The 27,833-nt window shown below is 41.1% G+C and overlaps 1 protein-coding gene across 1 annotated transcript in view; it reads left to right on the forward strand.

The window, feature by feature from the left end:
- Window positions 1-27,833, forward strand: part of CFAP61 (cilia and flagella associated protein 61) — a 254,315-nt gene that overhangs the window by 63,294 nt on the left and 163,188 nt on the right. The window contains exons 8-12 of the mRNA XM_069496104.1: window positions 2,463-2,554; window positions 9,283-9,357; window positions 13,727-13,899; window positions 15,615-15,654; window positions 18,332-18,471. Of these exons, the coding sequence (XP_069352205.1) occupies window positions 2,463-2,554; window positions 9,283-9,357; window positions 13,727-13,899; window positions 15,615-15,654; window positions 18,332-18,471 (520 nt within the window). The remainder of the gene's footprint in view (window positions 1-2,462; window positions 2,555-9,282; window positions 9,358-13,726; window positions 13,900-15,614; window positions 15,655-18,331; window positions 18,472-27,833) is intronic.

Below are 27,833 nucleotides of genomic sequence, written 5' to 3' on the forward strand. Positions count from 1 at the left end.
GTAGCTCTAGCTTTAACAGATGTAGGTCAACACACTGCAGATAAGCAGTCTCACTTAGAGAAAGTCCTGGCAAATTGTGCCTGCACTCCCAATAGAGTAAATCACTAGTTCATAACTTCTAAGCCACTTAGGTGGTGAAAGCCATAAAATAACAATTAAATTTTCAGCCTCAGTCATATTTTTAGTTATATGTTACTTAATACCGCTGCCTCTGCTTTCCCTGGGATAGCATCTCACATTTGAGGATCTCAGGGTCCATTATGAACAATAACTAATTAAAGTTCAGAAAACCCCAGAGACACTGGGAAGAGAAATACAGCATCACCTCGCCCAGTTCTGAAATGCAGCCACCTCTAGGGATGAAAATGGCAGCTGCTTAATAATAGACTGCAACATCTCATGACAGTTTAGCCAGGGCAATTAGTCATTGTAGTTGGTAATTGTCTCATGAACATTAAACCGTCAAACCATTAAGTCACCAGGGTTATTAGTTCATCACAAATCTGATCCAATCTTTAACACTTTTTACTTTTTAGTAATCTTGTCCTAATTATAAAAGAAATATATGCACAGTGAATGTTCACTTTTCTTTTAGTTGCATTTTTTAGTTCTTCAAATTTAAAACTTAAAATAAGAAATAAGTATCTTTTAAAAAATAAAGTGTAATTTAAGAATAGCGAGTTGTTGATATACGTGTTTTCTTCATTCACAAGTTTGCTGCTGAGCAATGCTAATCATTGATAGTAAAAGTCAAAATAGTGGATACTTTTGAGAGGAATATTGACTGGATAGGGAGATGAGGGAAGCTGGTGCTGGAGATGTTTTATGTATTCATCTAAGTGGTTTTTAAACAGGGGTGGCCATATGTAGAAATTCACGGAGCTGTACACTTTTCGTATGTGTGTTATATCTCAACAACAAAGTCAATGAACCTAAAAAGCAAGCTGCTCTTGTCATCATGAGAATGCTAGAAACCCCACATAGTCTACCTGGAAAACTCTGCAGGGTGCAAGACATATTCAGGAGCTAGAGATGTGTTACTTTTTATTTTCCTCAAAGCGTCTTTCTTCAGAAGAGAGATTCTAAGTGCTTTGTCCTTCTCTTCTCAGGACATTTTCTCTTCATGCCAAAAGAGCTACCTTTTAAGCTGAGATGTGATTCTCTCTCATTGTACCTTTAATGTTTTGTACCTCTCCAATTATGCCCTTTATGCCTCCCTGGGCCTCTAGTTTTTCTCTTAGAATTTGATTCTGTTTCATTCACCTACATCTTTGCTAGAAGAAAATACGAGGCAATAGTGATCTGGTAATTTGGGGTCAAGAGGTATCTGCAGGTGCTGTTGCCGTGGCAGGCACTAGGACATCGTGGGAGAGGAGGAAGCAGAGAGGACCCTGGGCTGCCCTTGGCCTTACAATGTCTGATGTGATGGTTAAAAACAAGACAGCGGAGCAGCAGTGTCTCTGGAGTCTCCAGCGGGCCCAGGGTCCCTCCTGCGTCTGTGGCAGCACTGCTGAGGTGGGACAGAGCGTCCCAGGGCTGCTCCGAGCTAAGGCAGGAGGGCTGAGAGCAGATGTCGTGGCTGAGAATTGCCCAGCAGTGGGCACTGGTGGAGGCAGGAAGCAGAGCAAGCAGTGTCCTGCAATGTCCTCTCCCCATCACCCTCCTTCAGCATGGGAAGATTTGAAAAAAGACAGAGGGGGGAAGGAGGGAGGGACAGATGGAGGAGAAAGAGGAAGAGGAGGAGGAGACAAAATGGGAAATTTTTGTTCTCCTATACTTTTTAATACAGGTTAAATACATGAAGCCTAGCCTGATTATTGACTTTCCAGAATGTATTCAAACAAGAGTGCCTAGCTCCAGTTCTTCTTGCTTAGAAAATAGAAAAGTGAACATCATGGTCACTGGCAGACCGCAAGTTTACAGTATTTCCAAACAAAGAGCAAGCAGCCCTTGTGCTAACCCTTGGCAATCAGTGGCACTGATGTAGCCAACTGTGGTCTTTTCCACCTTTTGTCTTAAGATCATTTCAAAGCCTGCCATCCAGGAAGTTGATAATCCATTGTTTGTGAACTTCAAAGGGGGGGTGGGCACTGTCAAAGGATCCCACTGCCCAGTGACTGGCAGAGGTCCCACGGTCTCCTGCAAGCCAGGCCTGGGCCAGACCCATCATGCATTGCTACACTTCCACAACTCCCCCCGGGGGCAGCTGTCTTTTACCTCCTTCATGCAGATGAGGGCACAGAGAGGTCAAGGGAAGAATTTGCCCAGGATCCCTGTATCAGTGTCAGCATTGGGTAGGCTGCAGATACCCTGCTTTTCCCATCTCGAGGTATTGCCCTCTGGAATAAAATTCATCAGATATGCTGTAGTTTAAAAACACATGACCACACTGACCAATTTCCTGTGGTTCTTCAGGTATTTATCATCTATTTTCTGTCCTTATTCTGTTCTTTCTCTCACAGACACTAAGCTCAGGAGTGGCAGCCAGAGTTCACAAAAAACAGTCGAGGAGCCACAGGAACCTGTCGCTCCAGAGGCCACGGAAAGCACCCAGGTAAGGGTGAACATTCCCCCATGCCCAGGGCACAGGGATGGGCCTGGGGGCTACTGGGGCACCAGGGGTCCCTGTTGCTGGGGTCACTGCCGAGATGTTCTAATGCCTGATGCAGAAAAGGTCTCACTAGCACTAAGGTTGGGGAGACCACAGGCTGGGGACAGCGGAGGCCTGTGTGTTGGTAACAGAGAAATCACAGCATTGCTGGTGCTCCAGAATGCAGACCAGAATGGAATGTCAGCCCTTCTCTGCCTTCCTCCCTCCCCACCCCCTGACTTCAGAGGGCTAAAGCAGATAAAGCTGCTCATTTAAAGCTCATTGGGAAATGCAGACTTTCTGAAGAAATGTACACACTATCTGCATACTCAAATGGAGCAGCATTTCCCCTCCTGCTCTGATTGGGCCCTACAACTACAGAAATGCCACTATAGTTCTCTGGAGAGTTCTCTGGGCTTTGTTGTCCTTGCCTGGCCTCGGAAGGAGCCTTCTCCTGTACCCTCATGTCACCAGTGTGACACTAATAGAGTGTTGTATGTACTGCTGTTACTGCTCTAGCCTAAAAAGGGGTATGGACCCACACAAAGGGTCTAGAATCCGCCATGTTATAGACTAGATGGGATTTGGTGGAGGGGCCCAGGAATCCAGCCATCTTTCCATCTCTGCCAACCTCTGACCACTCATGGGTTCACCGTAATATAAAAGTGCCCATATATTCTGGGCTCTGGGTCTTCACATACTACTATAGAGCCTCAGGGTATGTCCCTTGTGTCCTCAGGAGCAAGGCTACTCAGGTCCCCTCCTTTTCAGAAGACCTCACCAAGAGGGTACTGCAGGAGTAGGGAAAACAAATTGGCTCACTTCTAGGTTAATGTTGTCAGCCTTGTGCCACATCAGCACTGTGTGTGGCCAGAATCTCAGGGTGTGTTTCACACTGCACAGCTCCTTCAGCCTCTGTTCTACCAACTCTTCTACCCAGCTGGGCCCAGAACCCCTCCTCTTTCCCAGGATGGTGACAGTGTGGTGCCATTGCTTCCTGGCCTTCAGCCTCCTTCTCTCTTTTTCTTTTTTCTTATCTTGGACAAAACAATGATCCCCTTTACCCATCAACTCATGCAAAGAAATTCTAGGGAAGAGGAGGAAGGAAGGAGAACCTGAGTCTTAGCACTAGGCCACTTGGATTATCCTCCCTGATTTTCATGTTCTCTCTCTGGAAAAAATGCATTCTGATCCCCTGAACCAAAAAAAGAACCCAACCGATAACATTTCAAGTCCTGATCTATTCTCTGCACAGAGATTGGGTGCTCCTGATCGTCAGGCACTCTGCTAGGTGCTGAGGGTACCCAGGAGACAAAAACACAGCCTTAGCCTTCAAGAGGTTATGGCATGGCGGGAAGAGGAAAGGTTTCCAATTAAGTATGTGGAAAGGGGATGGGAAACATCCCAGAAGAGGGGACTCATGAGAGAACTGAACCTTTTAAAGAAGATTGTATGACATGAATTAGATTGAGGGAAATTAAGCTGATGAATGGAATTAATAAAACAAAAGTGCAAGGGACTTCTGCTTCTGCTAATATGGAGTAAGAGCAACTGGATTTACTCTCCTGCCCGGAACAACCAAAATGTGGCTCAAATATGTGAAACAACAGTTTTCAAGACACTGGCCGTCACTGTAACAAAGAACAGTCATGCCTGAGAGATGGGAAACAAGCTAAGTGAATCCTATGACTGCCCCAGCTTATTACCTTAAGCAGGTTTCCAGGCCATAACACAGGGCAGGAGGAACCAACAGACTTCCTCAGTTTAAGAGACAAATTTTTAAGTCCATGGAGACTAAAATCACTAAAGTTTGAAGGGCAGAGCACCATAAAGGAGAGAGCTGTACAGAGAGAAGTATCATTGATCAGCAGAGGATCACTCTTGAGTATTCCAGTGAGTGCTGATCAGACCATGTATGTGAGGAAACTAAGGTCAGGCTGAGGAAAGAACCTTCCCAGAAAGATGAGAGTTAACAGTGACTCATGCTTATACAAGGTTAGGAGCAGTACCTGTTCTCACCAGCCAGACTGGAAAATCTTATGAATCAGAAGACATTGAGAGACTGCAAAGATGAGTTTTTTGTCAGTAGTGGGGACTAATTAGCTCTAGAGAGGGCACTGCCAGTTCTGTTTAACAGATCATTAGAGCAAGAACCAAAAGGATCAAACTGTTTCCAAGTAACTTGACTGAGGCCCAGAAAAAAGTTTAAGACTATTTATAGGAATACAAAATTACCCAGCACCCAACAAGGTAAAATTTACAATGTTTGGAATCCAGTAAACTTACTAGGTACTCAGAAAACTGGGAATATATTAATATGATGCATAAGATGGAGATCAATCAATCAATTGAAACAAACCCAAATATGAAAAAAATGTTAGGATTAGTGGTTAAAAACATTAAAACAGTTATTATAACTATACGTTCCAAAGGTTAAGGAGAGATATAGAAGATATAAAATGCCCCAAATCAAACTCCTAGAGATTTAAAACTTCAATACATGAGATGAAAAATACAGTGGAAGGATTAGCCACCAGTTAGACATTGAAGAAGAAAGGATTAGTGAACTTGAAACAAAGATAAGTGAGAATTTTTTTAAAAAGGTCAACAGGAGTTAGAGACCAGCCTGAGCAAGAGCAAGACTCTGTCTCTACCAAAAATAGAAAAATTAGCCAGGCATAGTGGCGTGTGCCTGTAGTCCCAGCTGCTCAAGAGGCTGAGGAAGGAGGATTGCTTGAGCCCAGGAGTCTGAGGTTGCAGTGAGCTATGGTGATGCCACTGCACTCTAGCCCAGGTGACCAGAGTGAGACTCTGTCTCAAAAAAAAAAAAAAAAGTCAGTAATCAGTATCAATATCAGTGAGCTTTGGGACAACTTTAAGGACCTAATATATGTGTAATGGAAGTTCATATAAAGAGAGAGAATTTGGGACAGGAAAAAAATATTTGAAGAAATAATGACAGAAAAAAATCTGAATTTGATGAAAACAGTAAACCCATAGATACAAGAAGCTCAGCAAACACAAGAACATCAAGAAAACTATACCAAAGCCAATCATAATCAAATAGTGACAAACCAGTGATAAAGAGAAAATCTTAAATGAAGCCAGGAGTCGGGGTGGGGGAAGTCAAGTTAGGAACAGAAGAACTAAGGAAAAATGATTAAGAACAACAGCACATTTCTTGTTAGAAATAATGCAAGCAAGAAGACAGTGGAATCACATCTTTAAAGAACTGGAAGAAAATAAACCACCACCCTAGAATTTTATACCCAGTAAATATGTTTCATTCAGAAATAAAGGTGAAATAGAGACTTTTGCCTACACACAAAAGGTGGAAGGACACATCACTAGCAGAGCCACATTACAAGAAATGTTTAAAGTTTTTCAGGCAGAAGAAAAATGATACCAGATGGAAATCTGGATCTACACAAAGGGATGAAGAGTATTGAAAATAGTAACAAAATAGGTAAATGTATAAGATTTTGTCTTTAATATTCGTATCTCTTTAAAAGATAATTGACTTCTTAAACAACAATAAAAACAACATAGTGTGAGGTTTATAACATATGTAAAAATAAAATATATGACAATAATAACACAAAGACTTTGAGGGAGGAAATGTAAGTATACTATTTTAAGGTTCTTATACTATACCTGAATATCCCATTTAAAGAGCATATAAATCAGATCTTAATTTTACAATATACTGCATTTGCTAGTGCCATTTTTATATAGTAAAGCAACAGCTTTGCAGCAAAATAAAAAATTTAATAATAAAGCAACATCAATAATCATGAAAAAAACAAGCAAACAAGAACACTATTGCCCAATTTGACCTAATTGACATATATAGAATACTGCACCCAACAACAGCACAATATGCATTCTTCTCAAGTGCACAAGGAACATTTATCAATATAGAACATATTCTGGGCTAAAAACAAGTCTTAATAAATTTAGGATTCAAGTTATCTAAGGTATATTCTCTTACAACAAAAGACATTCCAAGAAAATAAAACTAAATCAATATTCCTTATGAACATTAATGGGAAAATTCTGATAAAAATTTTAGCAAACTGAATCAATATACTTAAAGGATAATACATCATGACTAACTAGGGTTTATTCTGGGAATTCAAGGTTGGTTTATCATAAGAAAATCAATCAGTGTAATTTGCCATAGTAACAAATTAAAAGAGAAAAACCATGTGTTTAACTTATAAATGCATAAAGGGCATTTGAAAATCCAACATCCATTCCTCATAAAAACTCTTAGAAAACTAGAAATAGAAATTCCTCAATTTAATAAAGGTTATTCTTGGAAAACTTACAGTAAACACTACATACAATGGTAAAATACCAAATGCTTTACCCCTAAAGTCAGAAACAAGACTAGAATGTCTGCTCTCACCACTTCTATTCAAAATTGTACTGGAGGTTTGAGCTAGTACAAAAAGACAAGAAAAGAAATAAAAGGCATCTAGATTGGAAAAGAAGAATTAAAACTGTCTTTTATTCACAGACAACATGATTTTCTGTATAGAAAAGTCTGATGGAAGCTACAAAACAGCTACTAGCACTAATAAATAATTTAGCAAGTTTGTTAAGTATATACAAAAGTAATATATAAAATTCAGTTGTATCTCTATATGATAGCAATAAACAATCAGAAATTGAAATAAATATCATTTATAATAGTACAAATATATTAAATACTTTAGGTAAATCTGACAAAAGTTATTCAAGACCTGTATACTGAAAACCATGAAACATTTCTGAGAGAAATTAAAGAAGATCTAAATAAATGGAGAGACATGTTCATGAGTTAGAAGACTTGATACTGTCAAGATATCAATTCTTCCCAAATTGATTTGTAGATTCAGTAAAATCGCAATCAAAATTTCAGCAGGAATTTTTATAGAAGTTGAATTGATTCCAGAATTCATGTGGAAATGGAAAGAACCTAGAATAGCCTGAACAAATTTGAAAAAGAACAAAGTTATGGGACTAAAACTAACTGATTTCAAGACTAATTATTACAAGGTTCTTGTAATGAAGACAGTGTAGTATTGGTGTCAAGGTCAATAAATAAATGAAACAGAATAAAAAAAATTAGAAATAGACTCAACACATATAGACTACCGATTTTTGATAAAAGCACATGGAAATATAGTGGAGAAAAGACAGTATTTTCTATCTGAAATAATTGGCTATGCATACATAAATTTTTTAAAAAAAATCTCAGTCCATACCTCATACCATATGCAAAAAATTAACTGCAAGTGAATGTAAAATAAACTTATAAACCTCTAGAAGAAAATGTAACATAGGGGAAAACCTTTGTGACTTTGGGTTAGGTAATATTTCTTAGATACAACATCAAAAGCACAACACACAAAAAAGAACAAGTTGATAAATTAGACATCATCAAAATTTAAAACTTTTTCCTATTGAAAAATACTGTCAAGAATATGAAAAGACAAGCTACAGACTGGAAGTAAATATTTGCAAATCATATATCTGACAAAGGACTTGTTTCCAGAGTATGTTTTTTAAAATTCTCAAAGCACAGTAATACAAAATAAATAACCTAATAAAAAATGGGCAAAAGACTTGAACAGACACTTTCCAAAAGATGACATACAACATGAAATGACACTCAACCTCATTAGTAATTAGGGAAATGCAAATTAAAAATCACAACCAGGTACAACTATACATCTATTAGAATGACCAAAACTAAAAAGATTAAGCATTGCAAATGTTGGTGAAGATGTGGAAGAAGTGTGGTACGTTTATTCCATGATTTCATGAAATATTACTCAGCAACAAAAAGGAATAAACTATTGATACGTGCAACAACACAGATAGATTTAAAAATAAATATGCTGAGTACAAGAAGTCAGATCCTGCCCCCCTGCCAAAGAGTAAATACCGTATGATTTCATTTATCTAAAATTCCAGAAAATACGAACTAATCTGTAGTGACAAACATCATATCAGTGTTTGCCTGTGGTCAGCAGAGTAGCAAAGGGTGGGAGGGAGAGGCGTGTAGAAACACAGAAGCCTGGGGGAGTGGTGGATATGGTTGTTCTTTTGATTGTGGTGATATTTTTACAGGTGTACACAGAAGTCAAAACTTTTCAAAAGGCATACTTTAAATATACGCAGTTTATTGTATGTCAATTCTACCTTGTTAATGAGTGCATTGCGCACTGTTTGGGGAGTGGTAACACTTGAAGGTGCTGACTCGGGAAAGGGGGGGTGGGGAAAAATATGAAACTATTGTTTTTAACTTGCACTGTTCACTTAATAATTTATCATGAATAAAAAAAAATTCTACCTTGTTAAAATAAAACCTTAGTACAGCTTTCAGGAATAGAAAAATAAGAATAATGAAGTAATAATTAATATCTACAGAGAATTAGAAGGTGCCTACATTGTGCGAAGCATCTGTCCATCTATCTGTCAATCTATTCTATTTTACCCTCATAACAACCTTATGAAGTAGATAAAGTAGACACTTCTCATCCCATTTTCACTGATGAGGACACTGGGGCTACGTGACTTTCCCAATGCCACATAGCCAGTAACAGCAGAGCCAGGGTCTGAACCCCGGGAGCTCGCTCAGAGCTCAGGCTCAACACCACTGTAGGTGTCAATTAATTTTTGTGTCTTCTTGTCATTTGCAGGAAAAAATCATAGAAGAAGCTGCATTTGAGGAACATTTGCCAGCCGTCCAAAATGGAAATATTATTGAAACGGAGGTAGGGCTTGAGCAGGGCCTTTGCATGCCTGCTGGCCACCCCCACAAGCTTCACTCCTTTCCCCCTCTGAGTCCTGATGTGCCCTTTCCTCCTCCAGGCTCCTCTGTCTCTCTCTACCAGTTCATAACTACCTCCTTCGTAGGACCCACCCAACAAAGCCTCACCTGCCTAACTCTGACCCCACTGGGACTATTCCTATATTCTGAACCCTCTATACAGCTTAGACTGTAGGTTACATTTTCTACATAAATTATTTGCAACAATTTCATTAAGTACAGGTTTTCTCTCTTCCCCATTGTCCAGACAGAAAACATTTTGGAGATGCAAGACACGTGTAAGAGTTTTCTCCATATCATACGCACGTGGATATGCTCATCTCCATACCTATATGTATCATATATCATTCACAGGCATCTCAGGTTCCAGTAACTGATCCCTCCTGTGATAGCTTCAGGCCAAGGGGTGGTGGCATCTTCCACCAGTGGCCACCCCTGGGCACGTCACCTTCCTTTGTTGGTTTCCCTTCACCCCACCCACACTTTTGCAGGTGGGCCTTTGTTAAACCAGCTTTTCCACTCCATTGGAGTGTCCCTTCCATTTCCTGCCAGGCACCTGAGGATTCAGGAAGAGATTGGCAGAGCCCTGTAGACCCTGCAGACCGTGCTGAGGATTTTGGACTTTTCTTAAGGAGCAGAGAAAGGCGTTGTAGGCTTTTGAGTGGGAGATTGGCACAATCAGACATTTTCCTTCCCTAGTGATGAGCACAGTGCTGGATTTCTGGAGACTCCCAGGAGCCTCTTGTTGCTAGGCTGACTGACCCAGCACGAGTCAGCCTGGGAAGCCCAGGGAGCTCCTGAGGAGGGAACAGGGCATGGGGTTAGTCATATCCATGGAGGCCCTGAGCCAGATCACTGAACACTAATGCCAGACATTGGAGTTCTGCCAGAGGGCCAGATTCTCTCCAACCCCTGTCCTCTCCAGATTCTGGCCAATGAGGGAGTCTCCCTAGAAGTCAGCTGGTGATAAAAGTACCCCTTTCTCATGGCTGACACTGAACTAGAGAATAAAGCTTGGATCTGGAACACAAATGGGCTTCTCATTTCTCCCTACTGAATTAAATGTCCACACTTCCTTGTAGGCAGGTCTCACCCTTAGGGCAGGGTCTTCCCCTCTCCCAGGCTGACCGCGTGGAGGGGAGGAGAAAGTGTGCAGTCTGGGATGTGCTGCCACAAAGAGACAGTGCTCTGCAGGCACAGGGCAGGGCCTGTTCTTTGCACCTCACTTTAGTAGATGCTGTTGGACCCCCACCCGTGTTCCTTTAGCACTTATCCTTCCCAACCACCCCGAAGATGAGGACAGCAAGTGCCTGGTCTTTTTCCAGTGCTTTGCTTGTGGCAGGCTCTTTGAGGGAGCAGCCATCAGCCAAGGAGTGAATCAGTATCCCAGCTCCTTCGCCTCTTAGTGGGGACAGCTCTGCTGTGTATCCCCTGGTCTCCCAGAGATCTCGGTGGGATTGAGTTCACCGTGGCAACCTATACCTTAAAGCACCCTGTATTGGTGGCCTTCTCTTCCTTGCCTTTCTTCCCCACTCCCATCAAAAAATTTTCTGGCCTTGCCCAAGTCAACTACTGACTCTCAGACCCTTAGCGCAGGGTTTGCTTGTGACGGAACCCACACCAGAAGACTCACCGGCCCATAGGTCACCCCTTGTTCCCCAGGGAGGAGAGAGTGGAGATGCAGCAGAGGGTAGCAGTTTTCTCTCTGATATTCCTAGGAGGGTGGCCATTCCTTTGTGAACCCTAACAAGGATGTGGAGGGAGGGACATGATGCCTCCTGCTCCACATCAAACACATGGGAGCCCCAGAGGACATCTGGGTCAACAAGGTGGATCGATCTCTCATTTTTATCTCCTATCCCTTCTGGAAAAAAAACACTGAAATGACAGTAAAGGAATAAAATGGGCACAAATCCACAAAGACAAGACAAAGAGGAGATATTGGAAGACAAGCACTTTAAAAATATTGAGAATAAAAAAATCGATAGAGGAGTTTACACTGGCTTAGCACAGCTAAGGAAGGTGAGACCCGGGCACCTTTATGGGAGGAAAGACTGGTGGAAAGTGTGTGACTCCGCAAGGCGAGGACTGGAAGTTCTGCAGAAGGCGGAGTGGGGACAGGAGCTGACGGGAGGGGAGTGTTTGGTGGTCTGATGTGGAGCGACGGGAACACTAGAGTCCCCACAGACTCCACTTAGCTTGTCAGCCATACCCCAGGTGAAATGACCAGATGACTATTCTCGGGAGAGATGGAACAGAGGCAGCTCCAAATTTAGATTCAGCCCGCACTATGTGAGGCCGTGTAACGGTGCAGGACAGAGAATAACAAGTAAGTGGAATTCTCCATATCAAATAGAGGCCCCTCCCCCAGCCACCGTCTCTGAACGCCAGAAGCCAGGTCTTTGTATTAGTTTTCTATTGCTGCTGTAACATTACCACAACCTTGGTGCTTAAAACAATGTAAATTTATTACTGTACAGTTCTAGAGGTCAGAAGTCCAAAATAGGTTTCAGTGTGCTAAGATTCAGGTGTGAATAGGGACATATGTCTTCCAGAGGATCTAGGGGAGAGCCTGTTCCCTTGCATTTGCTTCTAGAAACCACTCACATTCCTTGGCCTGTGGCCCCTTCCTCCCTCTTCAGCACCAGCAGCGCACCAGCGTCCTCTCTCTGACAGCTTCCCTCTCGTAGGGACCCTTACGAGTACATTGGGCCCGCCTGGGTAATCCAGGGTAATCTCATATCAAAATCCACAATGTAATGACATCTGCAAAGTCCTTTTGCCCTGTAAGATAATATATTTTTATAGGTTCTGGGGCTTAGGACAAGCACATCTTAGAGGCCACTGTCCTGTCTATCACAGTTCCTCATGCAGGAGATTTGGAGAACTTAATTCCCCAAAAGACTGAACAGGCCCAAAAAGAGGCCTTCAGATAATGTCACCAGAGGTTGCCACCCAGTAAAAATGCCAGGTTTCTTTCTGCCTGGTCACCCCATGAAGTGCCCCAGTTAGCCAGCGGCTATGGAGTTTTGCCTCCCAATCACGGTTGTTTTAGGAAGCCAGAAATGTGCTCTCGTGATATAAGGGCCCAAACAATGAAGAAAAAAGACAAGGAAAAGACCTGGAACTTAAGAAACAGGAGATGCAAAACAAGAACGAAGGTGGTAAGGCAGGCCGGTAAGAGCTACAAGTCCAGATTAGAGGAGGGGGAGAAAAAGAATGAGGTTGATGTATTATCTCAAATGCCTGATTGTTTGGAAAATAATATTGACCAACACTTGGCAAGTCTGATAAAGCATGGGGAAAAAATTAGGAGACCAAGTGGATAAAAACAAAGTACACAAATGAAATGAAAGTGTATGACACTCCTCTGCTCAGCACAGCAGCAGCAGCAATACTTACATATTTATAATAGTGCACACACTTACCAATTTAGCCCTGAGCGGTGAAGTAATTGTCCCAGGGGGATTAAGATGTGGGGAAGAGGGTAGTGTAAGAAGGCTAAATCTATCCACCCCACCAATATCCAGTAGGAAATTTCAAAAACTGATGAATTAAGAAATAGCAGCATAAGCATGTTGTTCAGAAATATAGAGGGAAATAAACACCCAAAGAAATGAAAACGTTGAAAGTGCTAGCCAACGGGAGGGGACAGGGAGGCAGGGGACTGCTGCTTTTCTTTACAAATTTCAGTGCTATGTTGCATTAAATGTTACTATATGACTGTATTACTTTGATTTAAAGGAATTCCGAGAAGAATCTCAGAACGAATAATTTTCTCCTGAGTCATGACACCTTCTCAGATGCCCATCCGCGGGACCGAGCAGTCTTAGCAATAACTATCCAGGGGGCTGTTGTCACTGGGCCTTCCTGGGCTCCACCCTCCCCTCCACAGTCACTCCCAGAACCGCCTGACCAGTCCCAAGATCTAAAAATTCTTTTGTCACAAATTCAAAATGAAAACAACTTTTGGGACGGAGGTATTCTGCTGCTGGACTCAATGTGTATGTAATACTACCATGTTCGCATCTCTGCCCAGGCATGTGGTTAAAATATGGACCCTATATCAGAGGCCAACTGGAACCATTTGTTTCTGACCTTCATGTGAGAACCTGTCTTAATCATTTTATAAATTTTGAATATCTCATTAAGAACATCTCAAAAACAGGCCCAGCTCAGGATGAATTGTTTCAGGTGAGACAGTCACACCTGTCCTGGGAACAGTGTAATGCGGAGATGATGCAATCACCAGCCCGCTAACTTGCAGGAAGTGGATAGGATTCCCATTGGCTTCTCCTCTCTCCTTGCTCTAGGACGTAGAAAAACTCAGTCACATTTCCCCTGTGCCGGATCACCACATCAGCAGTAGGACCTCAGTATCGATCTCGCAGCCGGAAGAGCACAGCCACTTCCGCCCCATCTACAAGGGAGCCTCAGCTGCTTTCTGTATCCAGCTGTTTTGTATTGAGGAGAAATACGAAGCAAGGCAAGTACTGACCTCCAGGTGTCTAGTATGGTAAGAATTTCTCATGGCATTCACCAACATCTTAATCTTACAGAGCCAGTGGTTTCCAAACCTGGCCCCACATCCTAATCTCCTGGGGAATTTTGTTTAAAACACAGATTCCTGGGCTCCATCCAGAGATTCTAGTCCATAAAATTTGGGTAAGGCCCACAGAAGTGTGTAAGAAAGATGCCCAAGTCTGGCTCACCTACATAGCAGCTGGGGATTTGGAAAATCATCACTTATGTAATCACACACTGCTCCCATTCTCTAAAGTTTGCATTTCTGGGAGAATGGACTGATGCTTGTTTGGAGTCTTTTGGTTGTAACAGAAAATCCAACCAAACTGGCTTTGGAAAAAATGGAATAATTGCTTCACATAGCTAAGAATAAGTCCAATGGTAGGACTGTTTTAAATATGGCTTGATGTAGGACTTAGATAACCAAACCAAGGACCAAGTTTCCCTCTCTACCCCTTCACCCTGGCTCCCTGCTTTTGGCCCCCCTTCTCAGAGGAGTGTTCCCATTCTGGGGCCAAGACCACTGACAGTCTCAGATCTGTGTGCAAATCCAGTGAGGAGGACGTCCTGGTTTGGGCCTGGCTTTCTAGCAAAAGTCCCATGAGGCCTCACTGAACTGTGTTTGTTCCTGAGCCAGTGGCTACGTACGACCAGCCCCTGCCACCAGGAGATGGGCTCCGTCCCTTGCCTCACACTCCACCCCAAATCTGCAGCTGGAGCCTCACCCAAAATGTAAGATCTGGGAGGGTGATAAGTGGAACACCCAGCAACAATCCCGGGCGACAACAAGGAGGCGGCGTGGTGCCCGGCAGACAGAGCCGGGGTGTCCACCGGGCCACGCAGTCTCCCACTTCCTCCAGAGCACACACGTACAGCGCTCGCTCTCTCCACAGTCTGGATGCGGGTCGCTGTCCTCAGGGCCGAGATTCCACATCTCTTTAGCACACCCACCTACTCCATCATTTGTCCGCAGAACCACCTCAAAGAGGAAAAGACTGGCCCGTTTTAGAGGATATGTTTAAACACATTCCCAATCTCCCAGCTCCCCTGCAACCATGTATTACTTTTACCTTTTTCATCTTAAGTTTGCGGTTTCTATGGCAATCTCGGGGATTGAAAAGGGAAATCTTTTTATTCTAATTATATTGCACACATCTAGAAACCCTTAAAGCCCTTCTATATTTGTTGTTTTGTATTTATTTTCCCTGTGCATGGAGATGTGATTAAGCTTAGAATGTAATTTTTGAATTTTCAAACAGAAATTCAGTAACCCAATGTGGTTTGCCTGTGAATATACATCAGCAGCAGGTCAGAAAATCTTTCACGTATGAAACAGGAGAAGATCAGAGTAGCCTGTAATGTCTCTCACATCTCCCCTCAACTCTGCCATAAAGAAAGGGAAGAATCTTGTGCACAGAATGACCATCTTTTGTTTTGGCTTTCAAATGCACAGAGATTATTAATTGCTATTATAGTGCCTTCAGTTCTACAAAAAACTGCATTACTGACATATGAAGCTTATGACTTATGCAACCAATTATTGTTCAGCTAGACACAAATTCTGACTAATGGTTGGCTAATCGGTGCCTGAGGGGAAAGAGCCATAAATCTCTGTAAATATCTGATGATGCTGCATTTGCTTGGAGGGCAGTGACAGTGCTTACTCTCTGTTTACAGGTCGCTGGATTTTATGAATTTTGTTTTCAGTCTCTTTCCTGTAAGTACATGCTGAATTTTGAGTAACTGGTTTTGTAAGCTAGAGAAGTTGTAGAAAAATGAAATGCCATATTCATTATCTAAACATTTAAAACGCTATGAATGTTGAGGTTTGAACTGCTTCTGTGTTCTGAGAATGAGGTCAATTGGCATGTCATGAACTCTTAAAAATAGAAAATATTGTCATTTTCAATCATTCTTCAGTCACGCTATTTTAGGAGTTTTTTAAAATGCATAATTTTTTTTAAACATAGCTTTACCAGTGTTTTATTAGAATCAAATCATTCACAGTAGTATATGGAAATGTCAGAATTACATTAAAGTGGATAAGACTGTTATATTACTTTGTAGCTTACATTGGTTCAAAGTATTCTGAAACCACCATATTGCTTTTCTGGGGGTAGGAAAGTGGGAACTGTGGTTAGTTTTCAGGTGGGCATTTCTTTGCCTATTAGTTCCTTGGGACTGAGCCCATGCCTGGCTTGTAGGATGGGCTCAACTCACGTTAGCGAATGGGCCTGATGACCAACATACAAGTGCTACAAGATAGTCCATTTCAACGTGTCCCTGGCGTCTTTCTCCATTCTTGTTTCGTTGTCTAGGGATGGAGAGCTAACTCTTATCACTTTATTGAAGGGAAGAAAGTGGGGAAAAAAGACAACTGAGGGACAAAATGGGTTTTTAAAAGACTTTTTTCATGACTGGCCTGTCAGTCAACAACTGTATGTCTTCAGTTGCCTAATTTCAAGCAAAATATCCATTGCTTTATTTTCCCTTAACACTCTTTCTAGTGATATAAAAATAAATATGGCTTAATTGTCTTGCCTAAACACCATGTGACGTTAGGTTTTATTTCCTCATTTTTTTAAATATAATGAAGCTTTGCAATAAGGCAATATGCTCTCCATTGTATTTTTAAGGGATTTTCAAAGCTCATGAAACGATGTAGATTACCCTGAACATAGAATTTACAAAGCCGATTTCTCTCAAAGATTCCCCAAAGAAATTTCACTAAGTTTAACTCTTTCCTGTTATAAAGTGCATGGAAAGGCATATCTTTAGCATTATAAAAATAATGCTGGCTTTAAAAAGGTAAAAGACCTATTTACATTTCAATCCTATTTGATTTTGGGATGTGGGGAACAAAACACCTTGATTACTTCTTCCTTAATCCTTCAAATACAAGTTGAAGCAACTCATTATAGTTAGTCTCCCCCTCCCAGAGGAAGCCCACCCAGACTTGGCACCCAATCCTTATTTTCGTTTGAGTATTTCAGTAACTTGACTCTAAAGTTCCCCAAAAGGAGCCCTGTTATTTTGCTAGAAAGAAGGAAGATAAGGTCAAACAATGATTCCCTCCTTTGGGTTGCACAAATGTCCCCAGGGCTTGGGATTAGCACAAATAATGCCTTCACAGGGTTCAGGGGGAGGCGAGATCCCAAAGGGACAAATTAGCTCTGGGAAGAACAGGCTGCTTCTGCAGGGACCTGGCAGAGGACCAAGTAGCTGCATGGAATACAGACAGCCTAGAGCAGCACCATCCACAGACTTGGAGCGTGAGCCCCATCAGCAACTCTGAATGTTCCGGCAGCCCCATGAAGAAAAAGGAAAAAGGAACAGATGAAATCCATGTTGTAATATATCTTATTTAACTTACTATATCCCAAACATAATCATTTCAACATGTAATCAATATGAAAAATTATTAGTGAGCTATTTGCATTCTTTTTCTCATACTAAGTCTTTGAAATCCAGGGTGTATTTTACATTTATAGCACATCTCAATACAAGTAGTAAGTTTTCATCAGAAATACTTGAACTGCATTTAAATTTCCTAAAATTTATAGTTGGGTAAGTAGATTCATATACTCAAGTTAGATAAGTAGATTTACATAACATAAGCACACATAAAACTTTTCAAATAATGAAACTGAGTATCAGTTTTTAAATTTAAATGAACTTAAATAAAAAAAAAAATGTAGTTGCTCAGTCACACCAGCCACATTCCAAATCCTCCGTGGCCACAAGTGGCCATTGGCTACCGGATGGGACAGGGCAGGTCTAGAATAGAAGATGAATGGCATCTATCAGGATACATGGATCCTCCTGCATCTGCCGACTAAACCTACTGCCTGGGCTTAAACATGCCCTTGGATCTGTTCACCCAAGTGCGATCACGTCATTATAAAATACACATCCATTTATGTATGATCACAGGATTTTATAACCAGAAAAGGCCTGGAATACCACCGTCTCACCTCACAGAGGACGGGACTAGGGCTGGTCTAAGGTCACTTAATAAGCACAGGGACTTTGCTAGAACATTGTGCTGCCTCATTTGCTTGGTGATACCAGTGAATTCACAAGTGCAAATGGTATTAGTTTAAAAATCTACTTCCACAAAAGAGCTATGCTGATGACTGCCGTTGCTCATAAGATTTATTTATTCAGGCTTCAGTCACACTCGCAGATATTTTCTCCATACCCTTGTAGTTGCTCGGCTCCCTGAATTTTATGTGGTTACTTTCCAAGTTATGAGAAAATTTAATTTGGGTATACTTTCCTTAATCAATGCATTTTGCTTCTATTTTCCATAGTCTTTTTTTAAAAGCAGGAGTTCGTTTATTAATAAATGATTTTTTATTCTTTCCATATATCCTGGTTTCCAATGATGTTAGGACAAGAACTTCTGCATAATTTCTGTGCCCCATCTCACCCCTGAGTTTTCCCTCATCCAGAACTTCGTCAAGATAGTCCCCTTCCCCAACTGCACCCTCAAGCAGGAGCTCTACGTCTTCCATCGGGCTGGATTGCTCAAGTAAGTGGACACACATCTGCTCAGATGACAATTCATGAAATTAGAAAGGAACAAGGAGCTCTCTGCTATTTTAATTTAATAAGTATTTTAAAGGTTGTCCTTTATTAGTAGAGGGCTTGATCAAATGATTTCAACTAACACATTTAGAGAAAAAGTAATACTGAGAAGAGATTTGTCCTGTCAGATATTAAAACACAAGATACCTTCACAATAATCAAAATAATGCCATGTTGACAGATTCTATAGATAGAATACTGTAACTCAAGAAAGGGTCCCACCAGAGACCCACTATGTGCAAATATGTGTGTGAATGTCTGTATATATTAATATATACATATATGACAAGGTATGTGTCACAACAGTGGGAACAGGAAGGATTATTCTGTAAATGGTGGGACCAAATTAAGATAAAAACTTTTTTTCATACTCTAAGGTAGATTCCCTGGTGATTGAAGAGTTGAATGTAAATATTAAAAGCATAAAAAAATTAGAAAATATATTTATAGTGCTAGGTTCTATGCCAGGTTCTGGAAATTCAATGGTGAACAACATACAGACATGGTCCCTACCTTTTCATGGCTTATAAGCACACTCATAAGTGCAAAACTGCAACTATGATGGTATTGACCATTGATGGGCATGTGGTACTGAGGGTATGTAACATTGGGAGATTCAGCCCACTCAGGAAAATTTCCTGGGGAAGTAATCCTCTGCGCTCTGTCTATTCATCCGTCCCTCCTCACAGCCCCATCAACCACTAATCTTTTTACTGTCTCCACAATTTTGCCTTTTCCAGAATGTTATATAGTTGGAATCATATAGTATGTAGCTTTTTCAGATTGGCTTTTTTCGCTTAAAAATATACATTTAAGGTTCCTCCATGTCTTTTCGTATCTTGATAGCTCATTTCTTTTTAGTACTGGATATTTCACTGTCTGGATGTACCACAGTTTGTTTCTCCATTCATTTACTGAAGGCCATCTTAGTTGCTTTCAAGTTTGAGCAATTATGAATAAAGCTGCTATAAACATTCATGTGCATTTATGTGGACATAAGTTTTCAACTCATTTGAGTAACTACCAAAGAGTGCAACTGCTGGACTCAAAGTCAGAGTATATTTAGTTTTATGAGAAACTGTCAAACTGTCTCACAAAGTGGCTGTGCCATTTTGCATTCATACCACCATTGAATGAGAGTTCCTGTTGCTCCACACCCTTGCCAGCATTGGGTGTTGTCAGTGTTTTGGATTTTAGCCATTCTAATAGGTATTTTAGTGATTTCTCTTGTTTTAATGACATATGGAGTTGAAAAATATCTTTGTGTGCTTATTTATCATCTGTGTATCTTTGGTGAGGTATCTGCTCAGGTCTTTTGCTATTTTTTAATTAGATTGTTTAGTTCTGGGGTTTTTGTTTTATTTCATTTTTTGTTTTTGAGATAGGGTCTTGCTCTGTTACCCAGGCTAGAGTGCAGTGTTATCATCATAGCTCACTGCAACCTCAAACTCCTGGACTCAAGTGATCCTCCTGTCTCAGCCTCCTGAGTAGCTGGGACTACAAGTATGTGCCACCAGGCCCAGCTGATTTTTCTGTTTTTTGTAGATACAAGGGTCTTGCTCTTGCTGAGGCTGGTCTTGAACTGCTGAGCTCAAGCAATCTTCCTGCCTTAGCCGCCCAGTGTGCTGGGGTTACTGGAGTGAACCACCTTGCCTGGCCAATTTCTGTTTGACTTTTTAAAAATCATGGGCATACATTACTTTTTTCCCCCACTATTTTTCACTTTCACTTTTTTTTTTTAAAAAAAAAAAGTCAGTTTTATTGAGGTTTAATGTACATAAAGTAAAATTTACCCTTTTTTGATATGCCATTTTATTAATTTTGACAAAGAAATTCACTATATAATGGCCACTAGAAACTCTGTAATAGAAAATGTAGTTAATTTTATATACACTGAGATTTTAAATTTTGTTATGATTCATGTAGAAATTTTTAAAAATGTACTTTACCCTGTCTGCATTCTTAAGTAGAGTGCATGGGTGACATTTTTTCCTGACTGGGAGTTCTCCTTCTAAATAAATGCAATTGGATGAACACGTGCTGGAGTGGGAGAGCAGTCAGATGACATGGACCCAGGAACGGACCATCAGTCTGGCTATGGTAGTGGCCTTGTTCTGAGTGGCTTAATGACATAATCTATAGTCATATGCTTTTCTTTTACACTACTGTGAACATGTATTACTTTTATTAAAAATAAAATCTGAATTTTTTAAGCGATGAGACTTCTGGGAATTAGTCCTGGTTGCAGCAGGGCCCTACTGTGTAACTGTTTTCAGTGTCAGCTTTATTTATTTATTTTTTAATCACTTGCCTCTAAATTTGAAGCGAATCACATACACCTGGGTTCTTTCCTGAAACACTAAAGACTCGCAAGCTGCGATAGATAGTTTTCCTGTCTTTCCTTTCACAAGTCGTGTTTTTTGTCACAGTTGCCATCTGAGCCCTCATCAGGAGCCTTCCTTCGCAATCTCTTGTCACCAGCCCACTCACCACACCACATCAGGTTCTCAGCTTGTCCATTTAAACTGAATTCTAAGCATAAAGAGCCTTCTGGTGAAGTTGCACATTTAATGTTAGAAATTACAGCCTTGCCCATCAAGATCACTCAATTCCTAGAGTGAATACAATATCCTTCCCTCTGCTCTTTTAAAGCCCAAACTCCTGCACTCCCTTCAGACAGCTGATCTTGGCTAGATGGGAGAACTGAGGCCATCTGACCTGAAAGGAGTCTTTCAAAGATGTGAAGGAAGGACAGCCTCACACCCTCACATCCCAGTGATATTTGTAGTTTTGAAAAATGATTGCACTAACAAATGAATTTGGAAGAATTTCATATCGTACAAAATGAAGTTCAGAAGTGTGACCATCCTTCACCTTGTTGGGCCTCTGGCATCAGTTACCCTGAGGTGGCCCTGCCTCTATAGGGCCTTCCCTTTCTGCCTCCTTTCCCCCCACACTATTCCCTGACAGCACCGAGATGTTTTCGTAGTCCCTACACTGGCACCTGCATCTCAGCCAGGGGTGCAGGAGAAGTCCAGGTGCAGCAGCCAGTGTCCATTGTAAGTCAGGCCACTGGGGGGTGGTGCTCTGTGACATGCACCCTTCCTATCTGTGGAGACGCACACTTGGTTTTTAGTAAGTGAAGCCGTACAAGGGTTTGTTCACCCCTTGAGTCAAAGGAGACCATCCGGGGCAGACTGGCAGCTCCACAAGGCTGTTGCACATCACAGCATCTTGCACCTTCCTGCCCTTCAGCACACAGCCTCCCTCCTCAAGGCTACCTCATCTCTACTCAGGGGTAGTTCTTTATTCTATATGCTCTTCAGTTCTGCTGCCAGCGTGGTCCATGGGTCAGCATCCACTGAGAACTTGCTAAAATGCAGAATCTCAGGCCCTGCCACAGCCTTCTGAGTCTGTGTTTGCCCAGGAATGTGTCTTGGTAACAAGTGACTTTTATGAACATCGAAGTTCGAGAAGCACTGCAGGTGCTTCTGCTTTTTATGAATGTATTGTTTGGTAGAAAAGAATTGTGATTCTCTCTCTCTTCGAAATACAGATTTTCTATAACCATGTAAGCTGCACCTACTTTAAACCTTTCATTATCTGGTACTTTTTTGGTACTGTTGAGTTATTAAGTCCCTTCTACATTGTATAAATAGGCCCTTAGGCTAGATTTTATAAGAATATGTAGGCTATAACAGTTGCATGGATTTTTTTTCTATTTATACCAGGTAATGTTTTAATGTATCTTGCTCATTTCTGGTTCCTTGCCCTTCCTTTTCATACACACCTTCCCCTTAACCTGCATTTTTCTAAAACCGTCATTTTAAATTTCAAAATTTAGATTAATGGTAAGAATGTTTTCAGTTGAAAATGAAAGAAAACCCAACTCACAATGCGTTCCACCACAGGGCATTTATTGTCTCACATAAGTGGGAGGTCTGGACACAGACAGGACTTTAAGATTTGTGTCCTCAGGGTCTTGGTTTCTTTCCTTTATTCTGCTCTCCCTCCCCCGTGTCAGCTCTGTCCTGAAATTGGCTTCCATCACATAGACAAAGATGGCTGCTGGGTTCCTGGCTGCCATCCGGGCGGGACGAGTGCCGGCTGACAGTCTGCTTTCTTTCCCAGAGAAACCCAGCAAACCCCCTCACTCATCTAATACCATACACAGCACTGACTGTGTACGTGTGCCAGCACCATCCAGCCGCTGGGGAAATAGAAGTGACCCAGACAGAAATCCTTGCCCTCATGGGGCCTGCATTCTGCTTAGAGGAGAATGACATACAGGAAAGGGATGAAATACCCCATTTGTAGGTGATGAGGGCAGATGTGAAGAGGGCAGCAGGTGTGGAGAGGAGGCTGCCATTTCCTCCAGGTGCACAGCAAAGGTGGCAGTGAGCAGACACCTGAAAGAGGTGAGGGAAGAGCCACGTGGGCACAGCAAGGGCACAGGCCCTCCACTCCTGCTCTTTTTACACCATAGTTTAAAAATACGTCATGTTCTTCCATTTTTTGCTTCACTTCTCTTGACATTTGGGATGAATTGTTCCTGCTCTTAAGTTTGGTTACTTTAAATTTCGTGACCTCGTGTTCCGGTCTCCCACCTAATTTCGTTCTTCTTCCCTTGGGAAATTATGTTTGTGTCTGTCATCTGCCCTCTGGCCATGCTGGTGAACACTGGGACAAATCATTCATTCAGTTGTTAGTGACAGCTACCTCTGCTGTCAGCAACTTCCACACCCAGGTTCCCTCTCATTTCGTTTAGTGACTACGGGTCTTGGAGATGAGAACATTTCCTAATATTTATTGTTAACTTTCATGTTAAATGTGGATAAATTAAGTGCTTTCTTTTTAACACTTTTACTTCAAATGGTAATCTCTAGGGCGTTTCCAAACTTAATATGGGATGAGTATGCGGTATAGATGATTCTTTTTCCACTTTCCCCTGCAGGCCCACTCGGAACCTTCCCGTCGGTTTTCCTTCCTCTTGTTTGTTCATTAGTGGAGATGCAGTTAGGTGAGCTGGCCACTCACCCCAGCTTGCCTCCCTTTCACACTATGCTTTTCTGAAATTTGACATTTTTAATTTGGGGGAATATGTTTCAAACTTATTCATCCAACTAGTACTTATTGTGCTACAAGTTATTTTCTATAAATAAATATTTATTACTGAGTTACATCATACAACTGTCAACTTTGCTCAGTAAATAAAAATGCTTTTAGGTGATTGGTCTTCAAATGCTTTCTCCTCTCAGCGTTTTTTGTTTTATTTGCTTTTCTGTGGGTGGCTCACTCATGTCTGGTTACCGTTTGTTCCACTAGTTCACTATCGTACCTATTTTAGGCCTGTGTTATTGTGGAGAGTGTTTTAATATTATCAACCTTCAGCTCCTTCTACTTTTAATCAGCCTCTTTGACTAGAACCCAATAGAAACTTCATTTTTTATTTTGTGATTATTGGGTTTTTTTGGGTTTTTTGTTTGTTTAAACTGAAATACCAATGACTGTCAAACTGTCTTATGATTCTATTACATAGATCACACCTTGGGAATTCAGACTCAGGTCACTTTTTCTGCTTTTCATCATTTTATTGTTATTTACTGGAATCAAAAAATTTCCCTATTTTTGTAATGCTGAGTAACTATGCAAAAACATAAACTTATGTCTAAACAATTTATTCCTTCAATTTGGGCCTGAAAAGTTACGCACTGAATCTCTTTCCTTCTACTTTAATATATGATTTTCTACTTTATTGTGTGTACAATCTGATAAAACACTATAAATTCTGATCTTTGAGGTCAGATTCAGCCACAATGGGAGAAGAAACCCTTCCGTGAGTGGAAGCTTCCTGAAGCCCTCACCAGAAGCAGATGCTGACACCATGCTCCTTGTACAGCCTTGAGAACCATGAGCCAAAAAAAACTCTTTTCTTTATAAATTACCCAGCCTCGGGTATTTCTTTGTAGCAACAGGAATGGACTAAGACATATATATTGAGAATAAAACACTAAACGTCCTTACAGCTTTGTCTTGAAGTCATTTTATTTTTCAAGGAGTTTTCTACAGCAAAAACACAGATGGAGTTCTGCATCACTTGGTCCATCGGTCCATTTCTAACCTCATATACATTCTTTAAAACGTTAAAGGATTTCAGAATTATTTCTCAGAATATGGTTCTGGAACCAATAGAAGATCAACTCCCCCAGGGCAGGAATCATGGACTGTCTTGTTTTCTGGTGGAGCCCCAGCACCTGGAACACACGGGGCATGCAGCCGATGTTTGATAAATAGTTGTGACTGAATGAATGCATAATTTTAATAATTGATTTCTAAATATATTTTAATTGAGAGTTTATTTCTTATGCTTATTCATTTTTCACTTTTTCTAGATGTTTCTGTCTTTGCTATATAAAAGCAGTTAGGATACTTACCTGTTGCCACATTTGTATTTCCTTTGCTGGCCATAGATCCCCTTTAACTCATTCCAGTTACAGCCAGCACAAGCAGGTTGTTATTCGTAGCACCCGATGTGGAAGCAGTAGTCTATACACCAGTCCCAGTTCCTGCAGAAAAAGGTTACCTGTGGAGTAAACCTACATTCTGCTTTCTGAGCTGAGTAAAAACCTTGAAAAAGAGCTCTCAGAGGCAAATACAAGCATGTGAGCCATATATGTAATTTTAAATTTTCTAATACCCACATTAATTAAAAAATCAAAAGGAAGTAGATAAAATTAGTCATAACATTTATTGTTTAACCCATTATATCCAAAATATTGCTTCAATAGGTAGTCAACATAATTAAATTAAAAAGCATTAATGGAATATTTTAATTTGGTTGGTACCAGGTCTTCATGATTCAGTGGATATTTTATACTTAGAGCACGTCTCAATTCTGAGTAGTCACATTTCAAATGTACAGGCTCCCATATTGGACAGTGTAGCTTTAGAGTAGGGCACAAACATATTGCTATTGCCTATTCCTACTCCTGAAATTCTAGGAACGAATGAAAGTTCTCAACGTTCCTCTTTGGCAAATACAAAGAGCAGAGATGAGAGCTTCACAATATAGGGCAAAATGGTTGTGTCCCCTAATTAACAGTAGATTTCCATGGACAGACTGGTGAAAAAATGCTCACATTTTTGTGATACTTAGGAAGCAGCCCCGTGTCCCATTGGAACATCTATTGAGCACTACTGTAGTCTAGGAAAAGCCCTGGCCCTTTTGGAATGGACCATGATGTGGTCTGAGTGTCAAGCCTTGCTGGGGGAAGATGTCCACATGCTCATTCACTTTCCTGGCTTCCGCAACACTCTTTATAGCTCAATTGTAGTGTTTATTATATATAGAAAAATATGAAATTAAGCATAGAGAAGCTGTCTGGCTATCTCCATGCAAGCTGCATAATCTATTCACTTAACAGCTATTTATTGAGCATGTACTATGTTCCAGGCATTGTTCTGGCCATAGGGTTGCAGCAGTGAGCAAATAGACCAACATTCCTGCATTTGTGAAGATTTATTGTAGTGAGAGGAGACAAAGAGTAAACAAAATAAATAGGAGGAAGGAAGTGTGATGGAGAAAAATAAAAGGGGAATGGGGATAGGAGGGTTAGGGTCAGGAGGGGTGTCCTTGAGAGGGTGAGGTTTGAGCAAACACTGGATGTTGAGGTGAGGGAACAAGGCTTGCAGATGTGTTGGGGTGGGGGAGAGTTCTGATGCGGGAGTGTGCCTAGCACGTGTGAGGAACAACACGGTGGCCTGTGGGGCGGAGCAGGGCAGGCAAGAAGCTGACCATTTGGAGATGAGTCAGGGAGAGGAGAGATCCCGAGAGAGGGCACAGGGAAGGAGACTGGGGCCACGGGGGTGGCTTTCAGGAGCTCTAGCACTTGGGCTTTCACGCAGAGTGCAGCAGTTAACACAGCTGGGGCTCTTCACCTGGGTCCACAGGAAGAAGTCAGCTGAAAATTTATATCTTTATTTCTTATGAAGCTTTAACTGAAATTTACCATTTCCTTCCATTATAAAAGTAGGCAACAAGCCACAATAGTATAGCAGTACCTGTACTTTTCTCTTCAATTGAAAGCACAGCTGTTTTCCTATCACATTACAGTTTGGCAGATATCTGCAGACATCGCTGCTTGTTTATGCTCATCAATGCAGCAAAATTATGGTAATTGTCAGACCACTGCTGAATCATGTTTACTTAATGAAGCTCATATATTATAATCTAATGTGTCTTATTTTATGCATTTAAAAACATTATTCTGAGAGGGGCCCTTGGCATAAAAGAGATCAAAAGCACCTGTATTACTGGGATTTGAGTAGAAAAGTCCTATGATCTGACTTACAATTCTATAAGCATCACCTGGCAGCTTGTGGGGAGGAAGGATTGTCGGGGGGCAAAAGTGGAAACATGGAGATAGAGTATGATGCTGTTCTAACAACCCTGGGGAGAGGTAGTGGTAGCTGGGGTCAGCATTGGAGGTCTTGAGAAGTGGTTGGATCCTTAGAAGCGTTTTGAAGGGACAGTCAGACCGATGTTGGGCTGAAGGAGAGGCGTGCAGGAAAGCCAAGATGAACCTGAGGGTTGGACCTGAGAGAGGTGTATTAAACTCTACCAATATGATGGTGAATTAGTCAAACTCTTCTCATAACCCTGTCAATTTTTGCTTCAGTATCCTGAAGCTATATTGTTAGACACCTAGGATTTGATATAGTTGTATTGTCCTAGTGAATTTTTACTTTTATTATCAAATAATGACCTTTTTCTCATAATGATTTTTGCCTTAGGTCTAGTTTATCTGATATTTATATAGCAACACTGGCTTATTTTTTTGGCTGTTAGTTGCCATTCCCTTTTTCTTGCCTTTCAACTTTCTTTGGTATTATATATTTTTTTATAACTACTTTATTGAGATATAATTCACATACCATATAATTCACCCACTTCAAGTGTACAATTCAGTGGTTTTTAGTATTACACATTTGCAATGTTGTACAGCCATCCCCTCTATCTGATTCTAAAACATTTGCATCACCCCAAAGGATATCCTGTTCCCATTAAGCTGTCACTCACATTCTCATCTTCCTCCCCCTAGACCCTGACAACCACTAATCTACTTTCTGTCTTTATAAATTTGCGTATTCTGGACATTACATATAAACAGAATTATGTAATACATGACCTTTTGTATATGGCTTCTTTCACTTAGCATAATGTTTTTAAAGTTCACCCACATTAGAACATGTGTCAGTACTTCACTGGCTTTTATGACTGAGTAATATTCCATTGCATGTATACAC

Source organism: Eulemur rufifrons, chromosome 20 (assembly GCF_041146395.1).
Source record: "Eulemur rufifrons isolate Redbay chromosome 20, OSU_ERuf_1, whole genome shotgun sequence".
NCBI classification, from domain to species: Eukaryota; Metazoa; Chordata; class Mammalia; order Primates; family Lemuridae; genus Eulemur; species Eulemur rufifrons.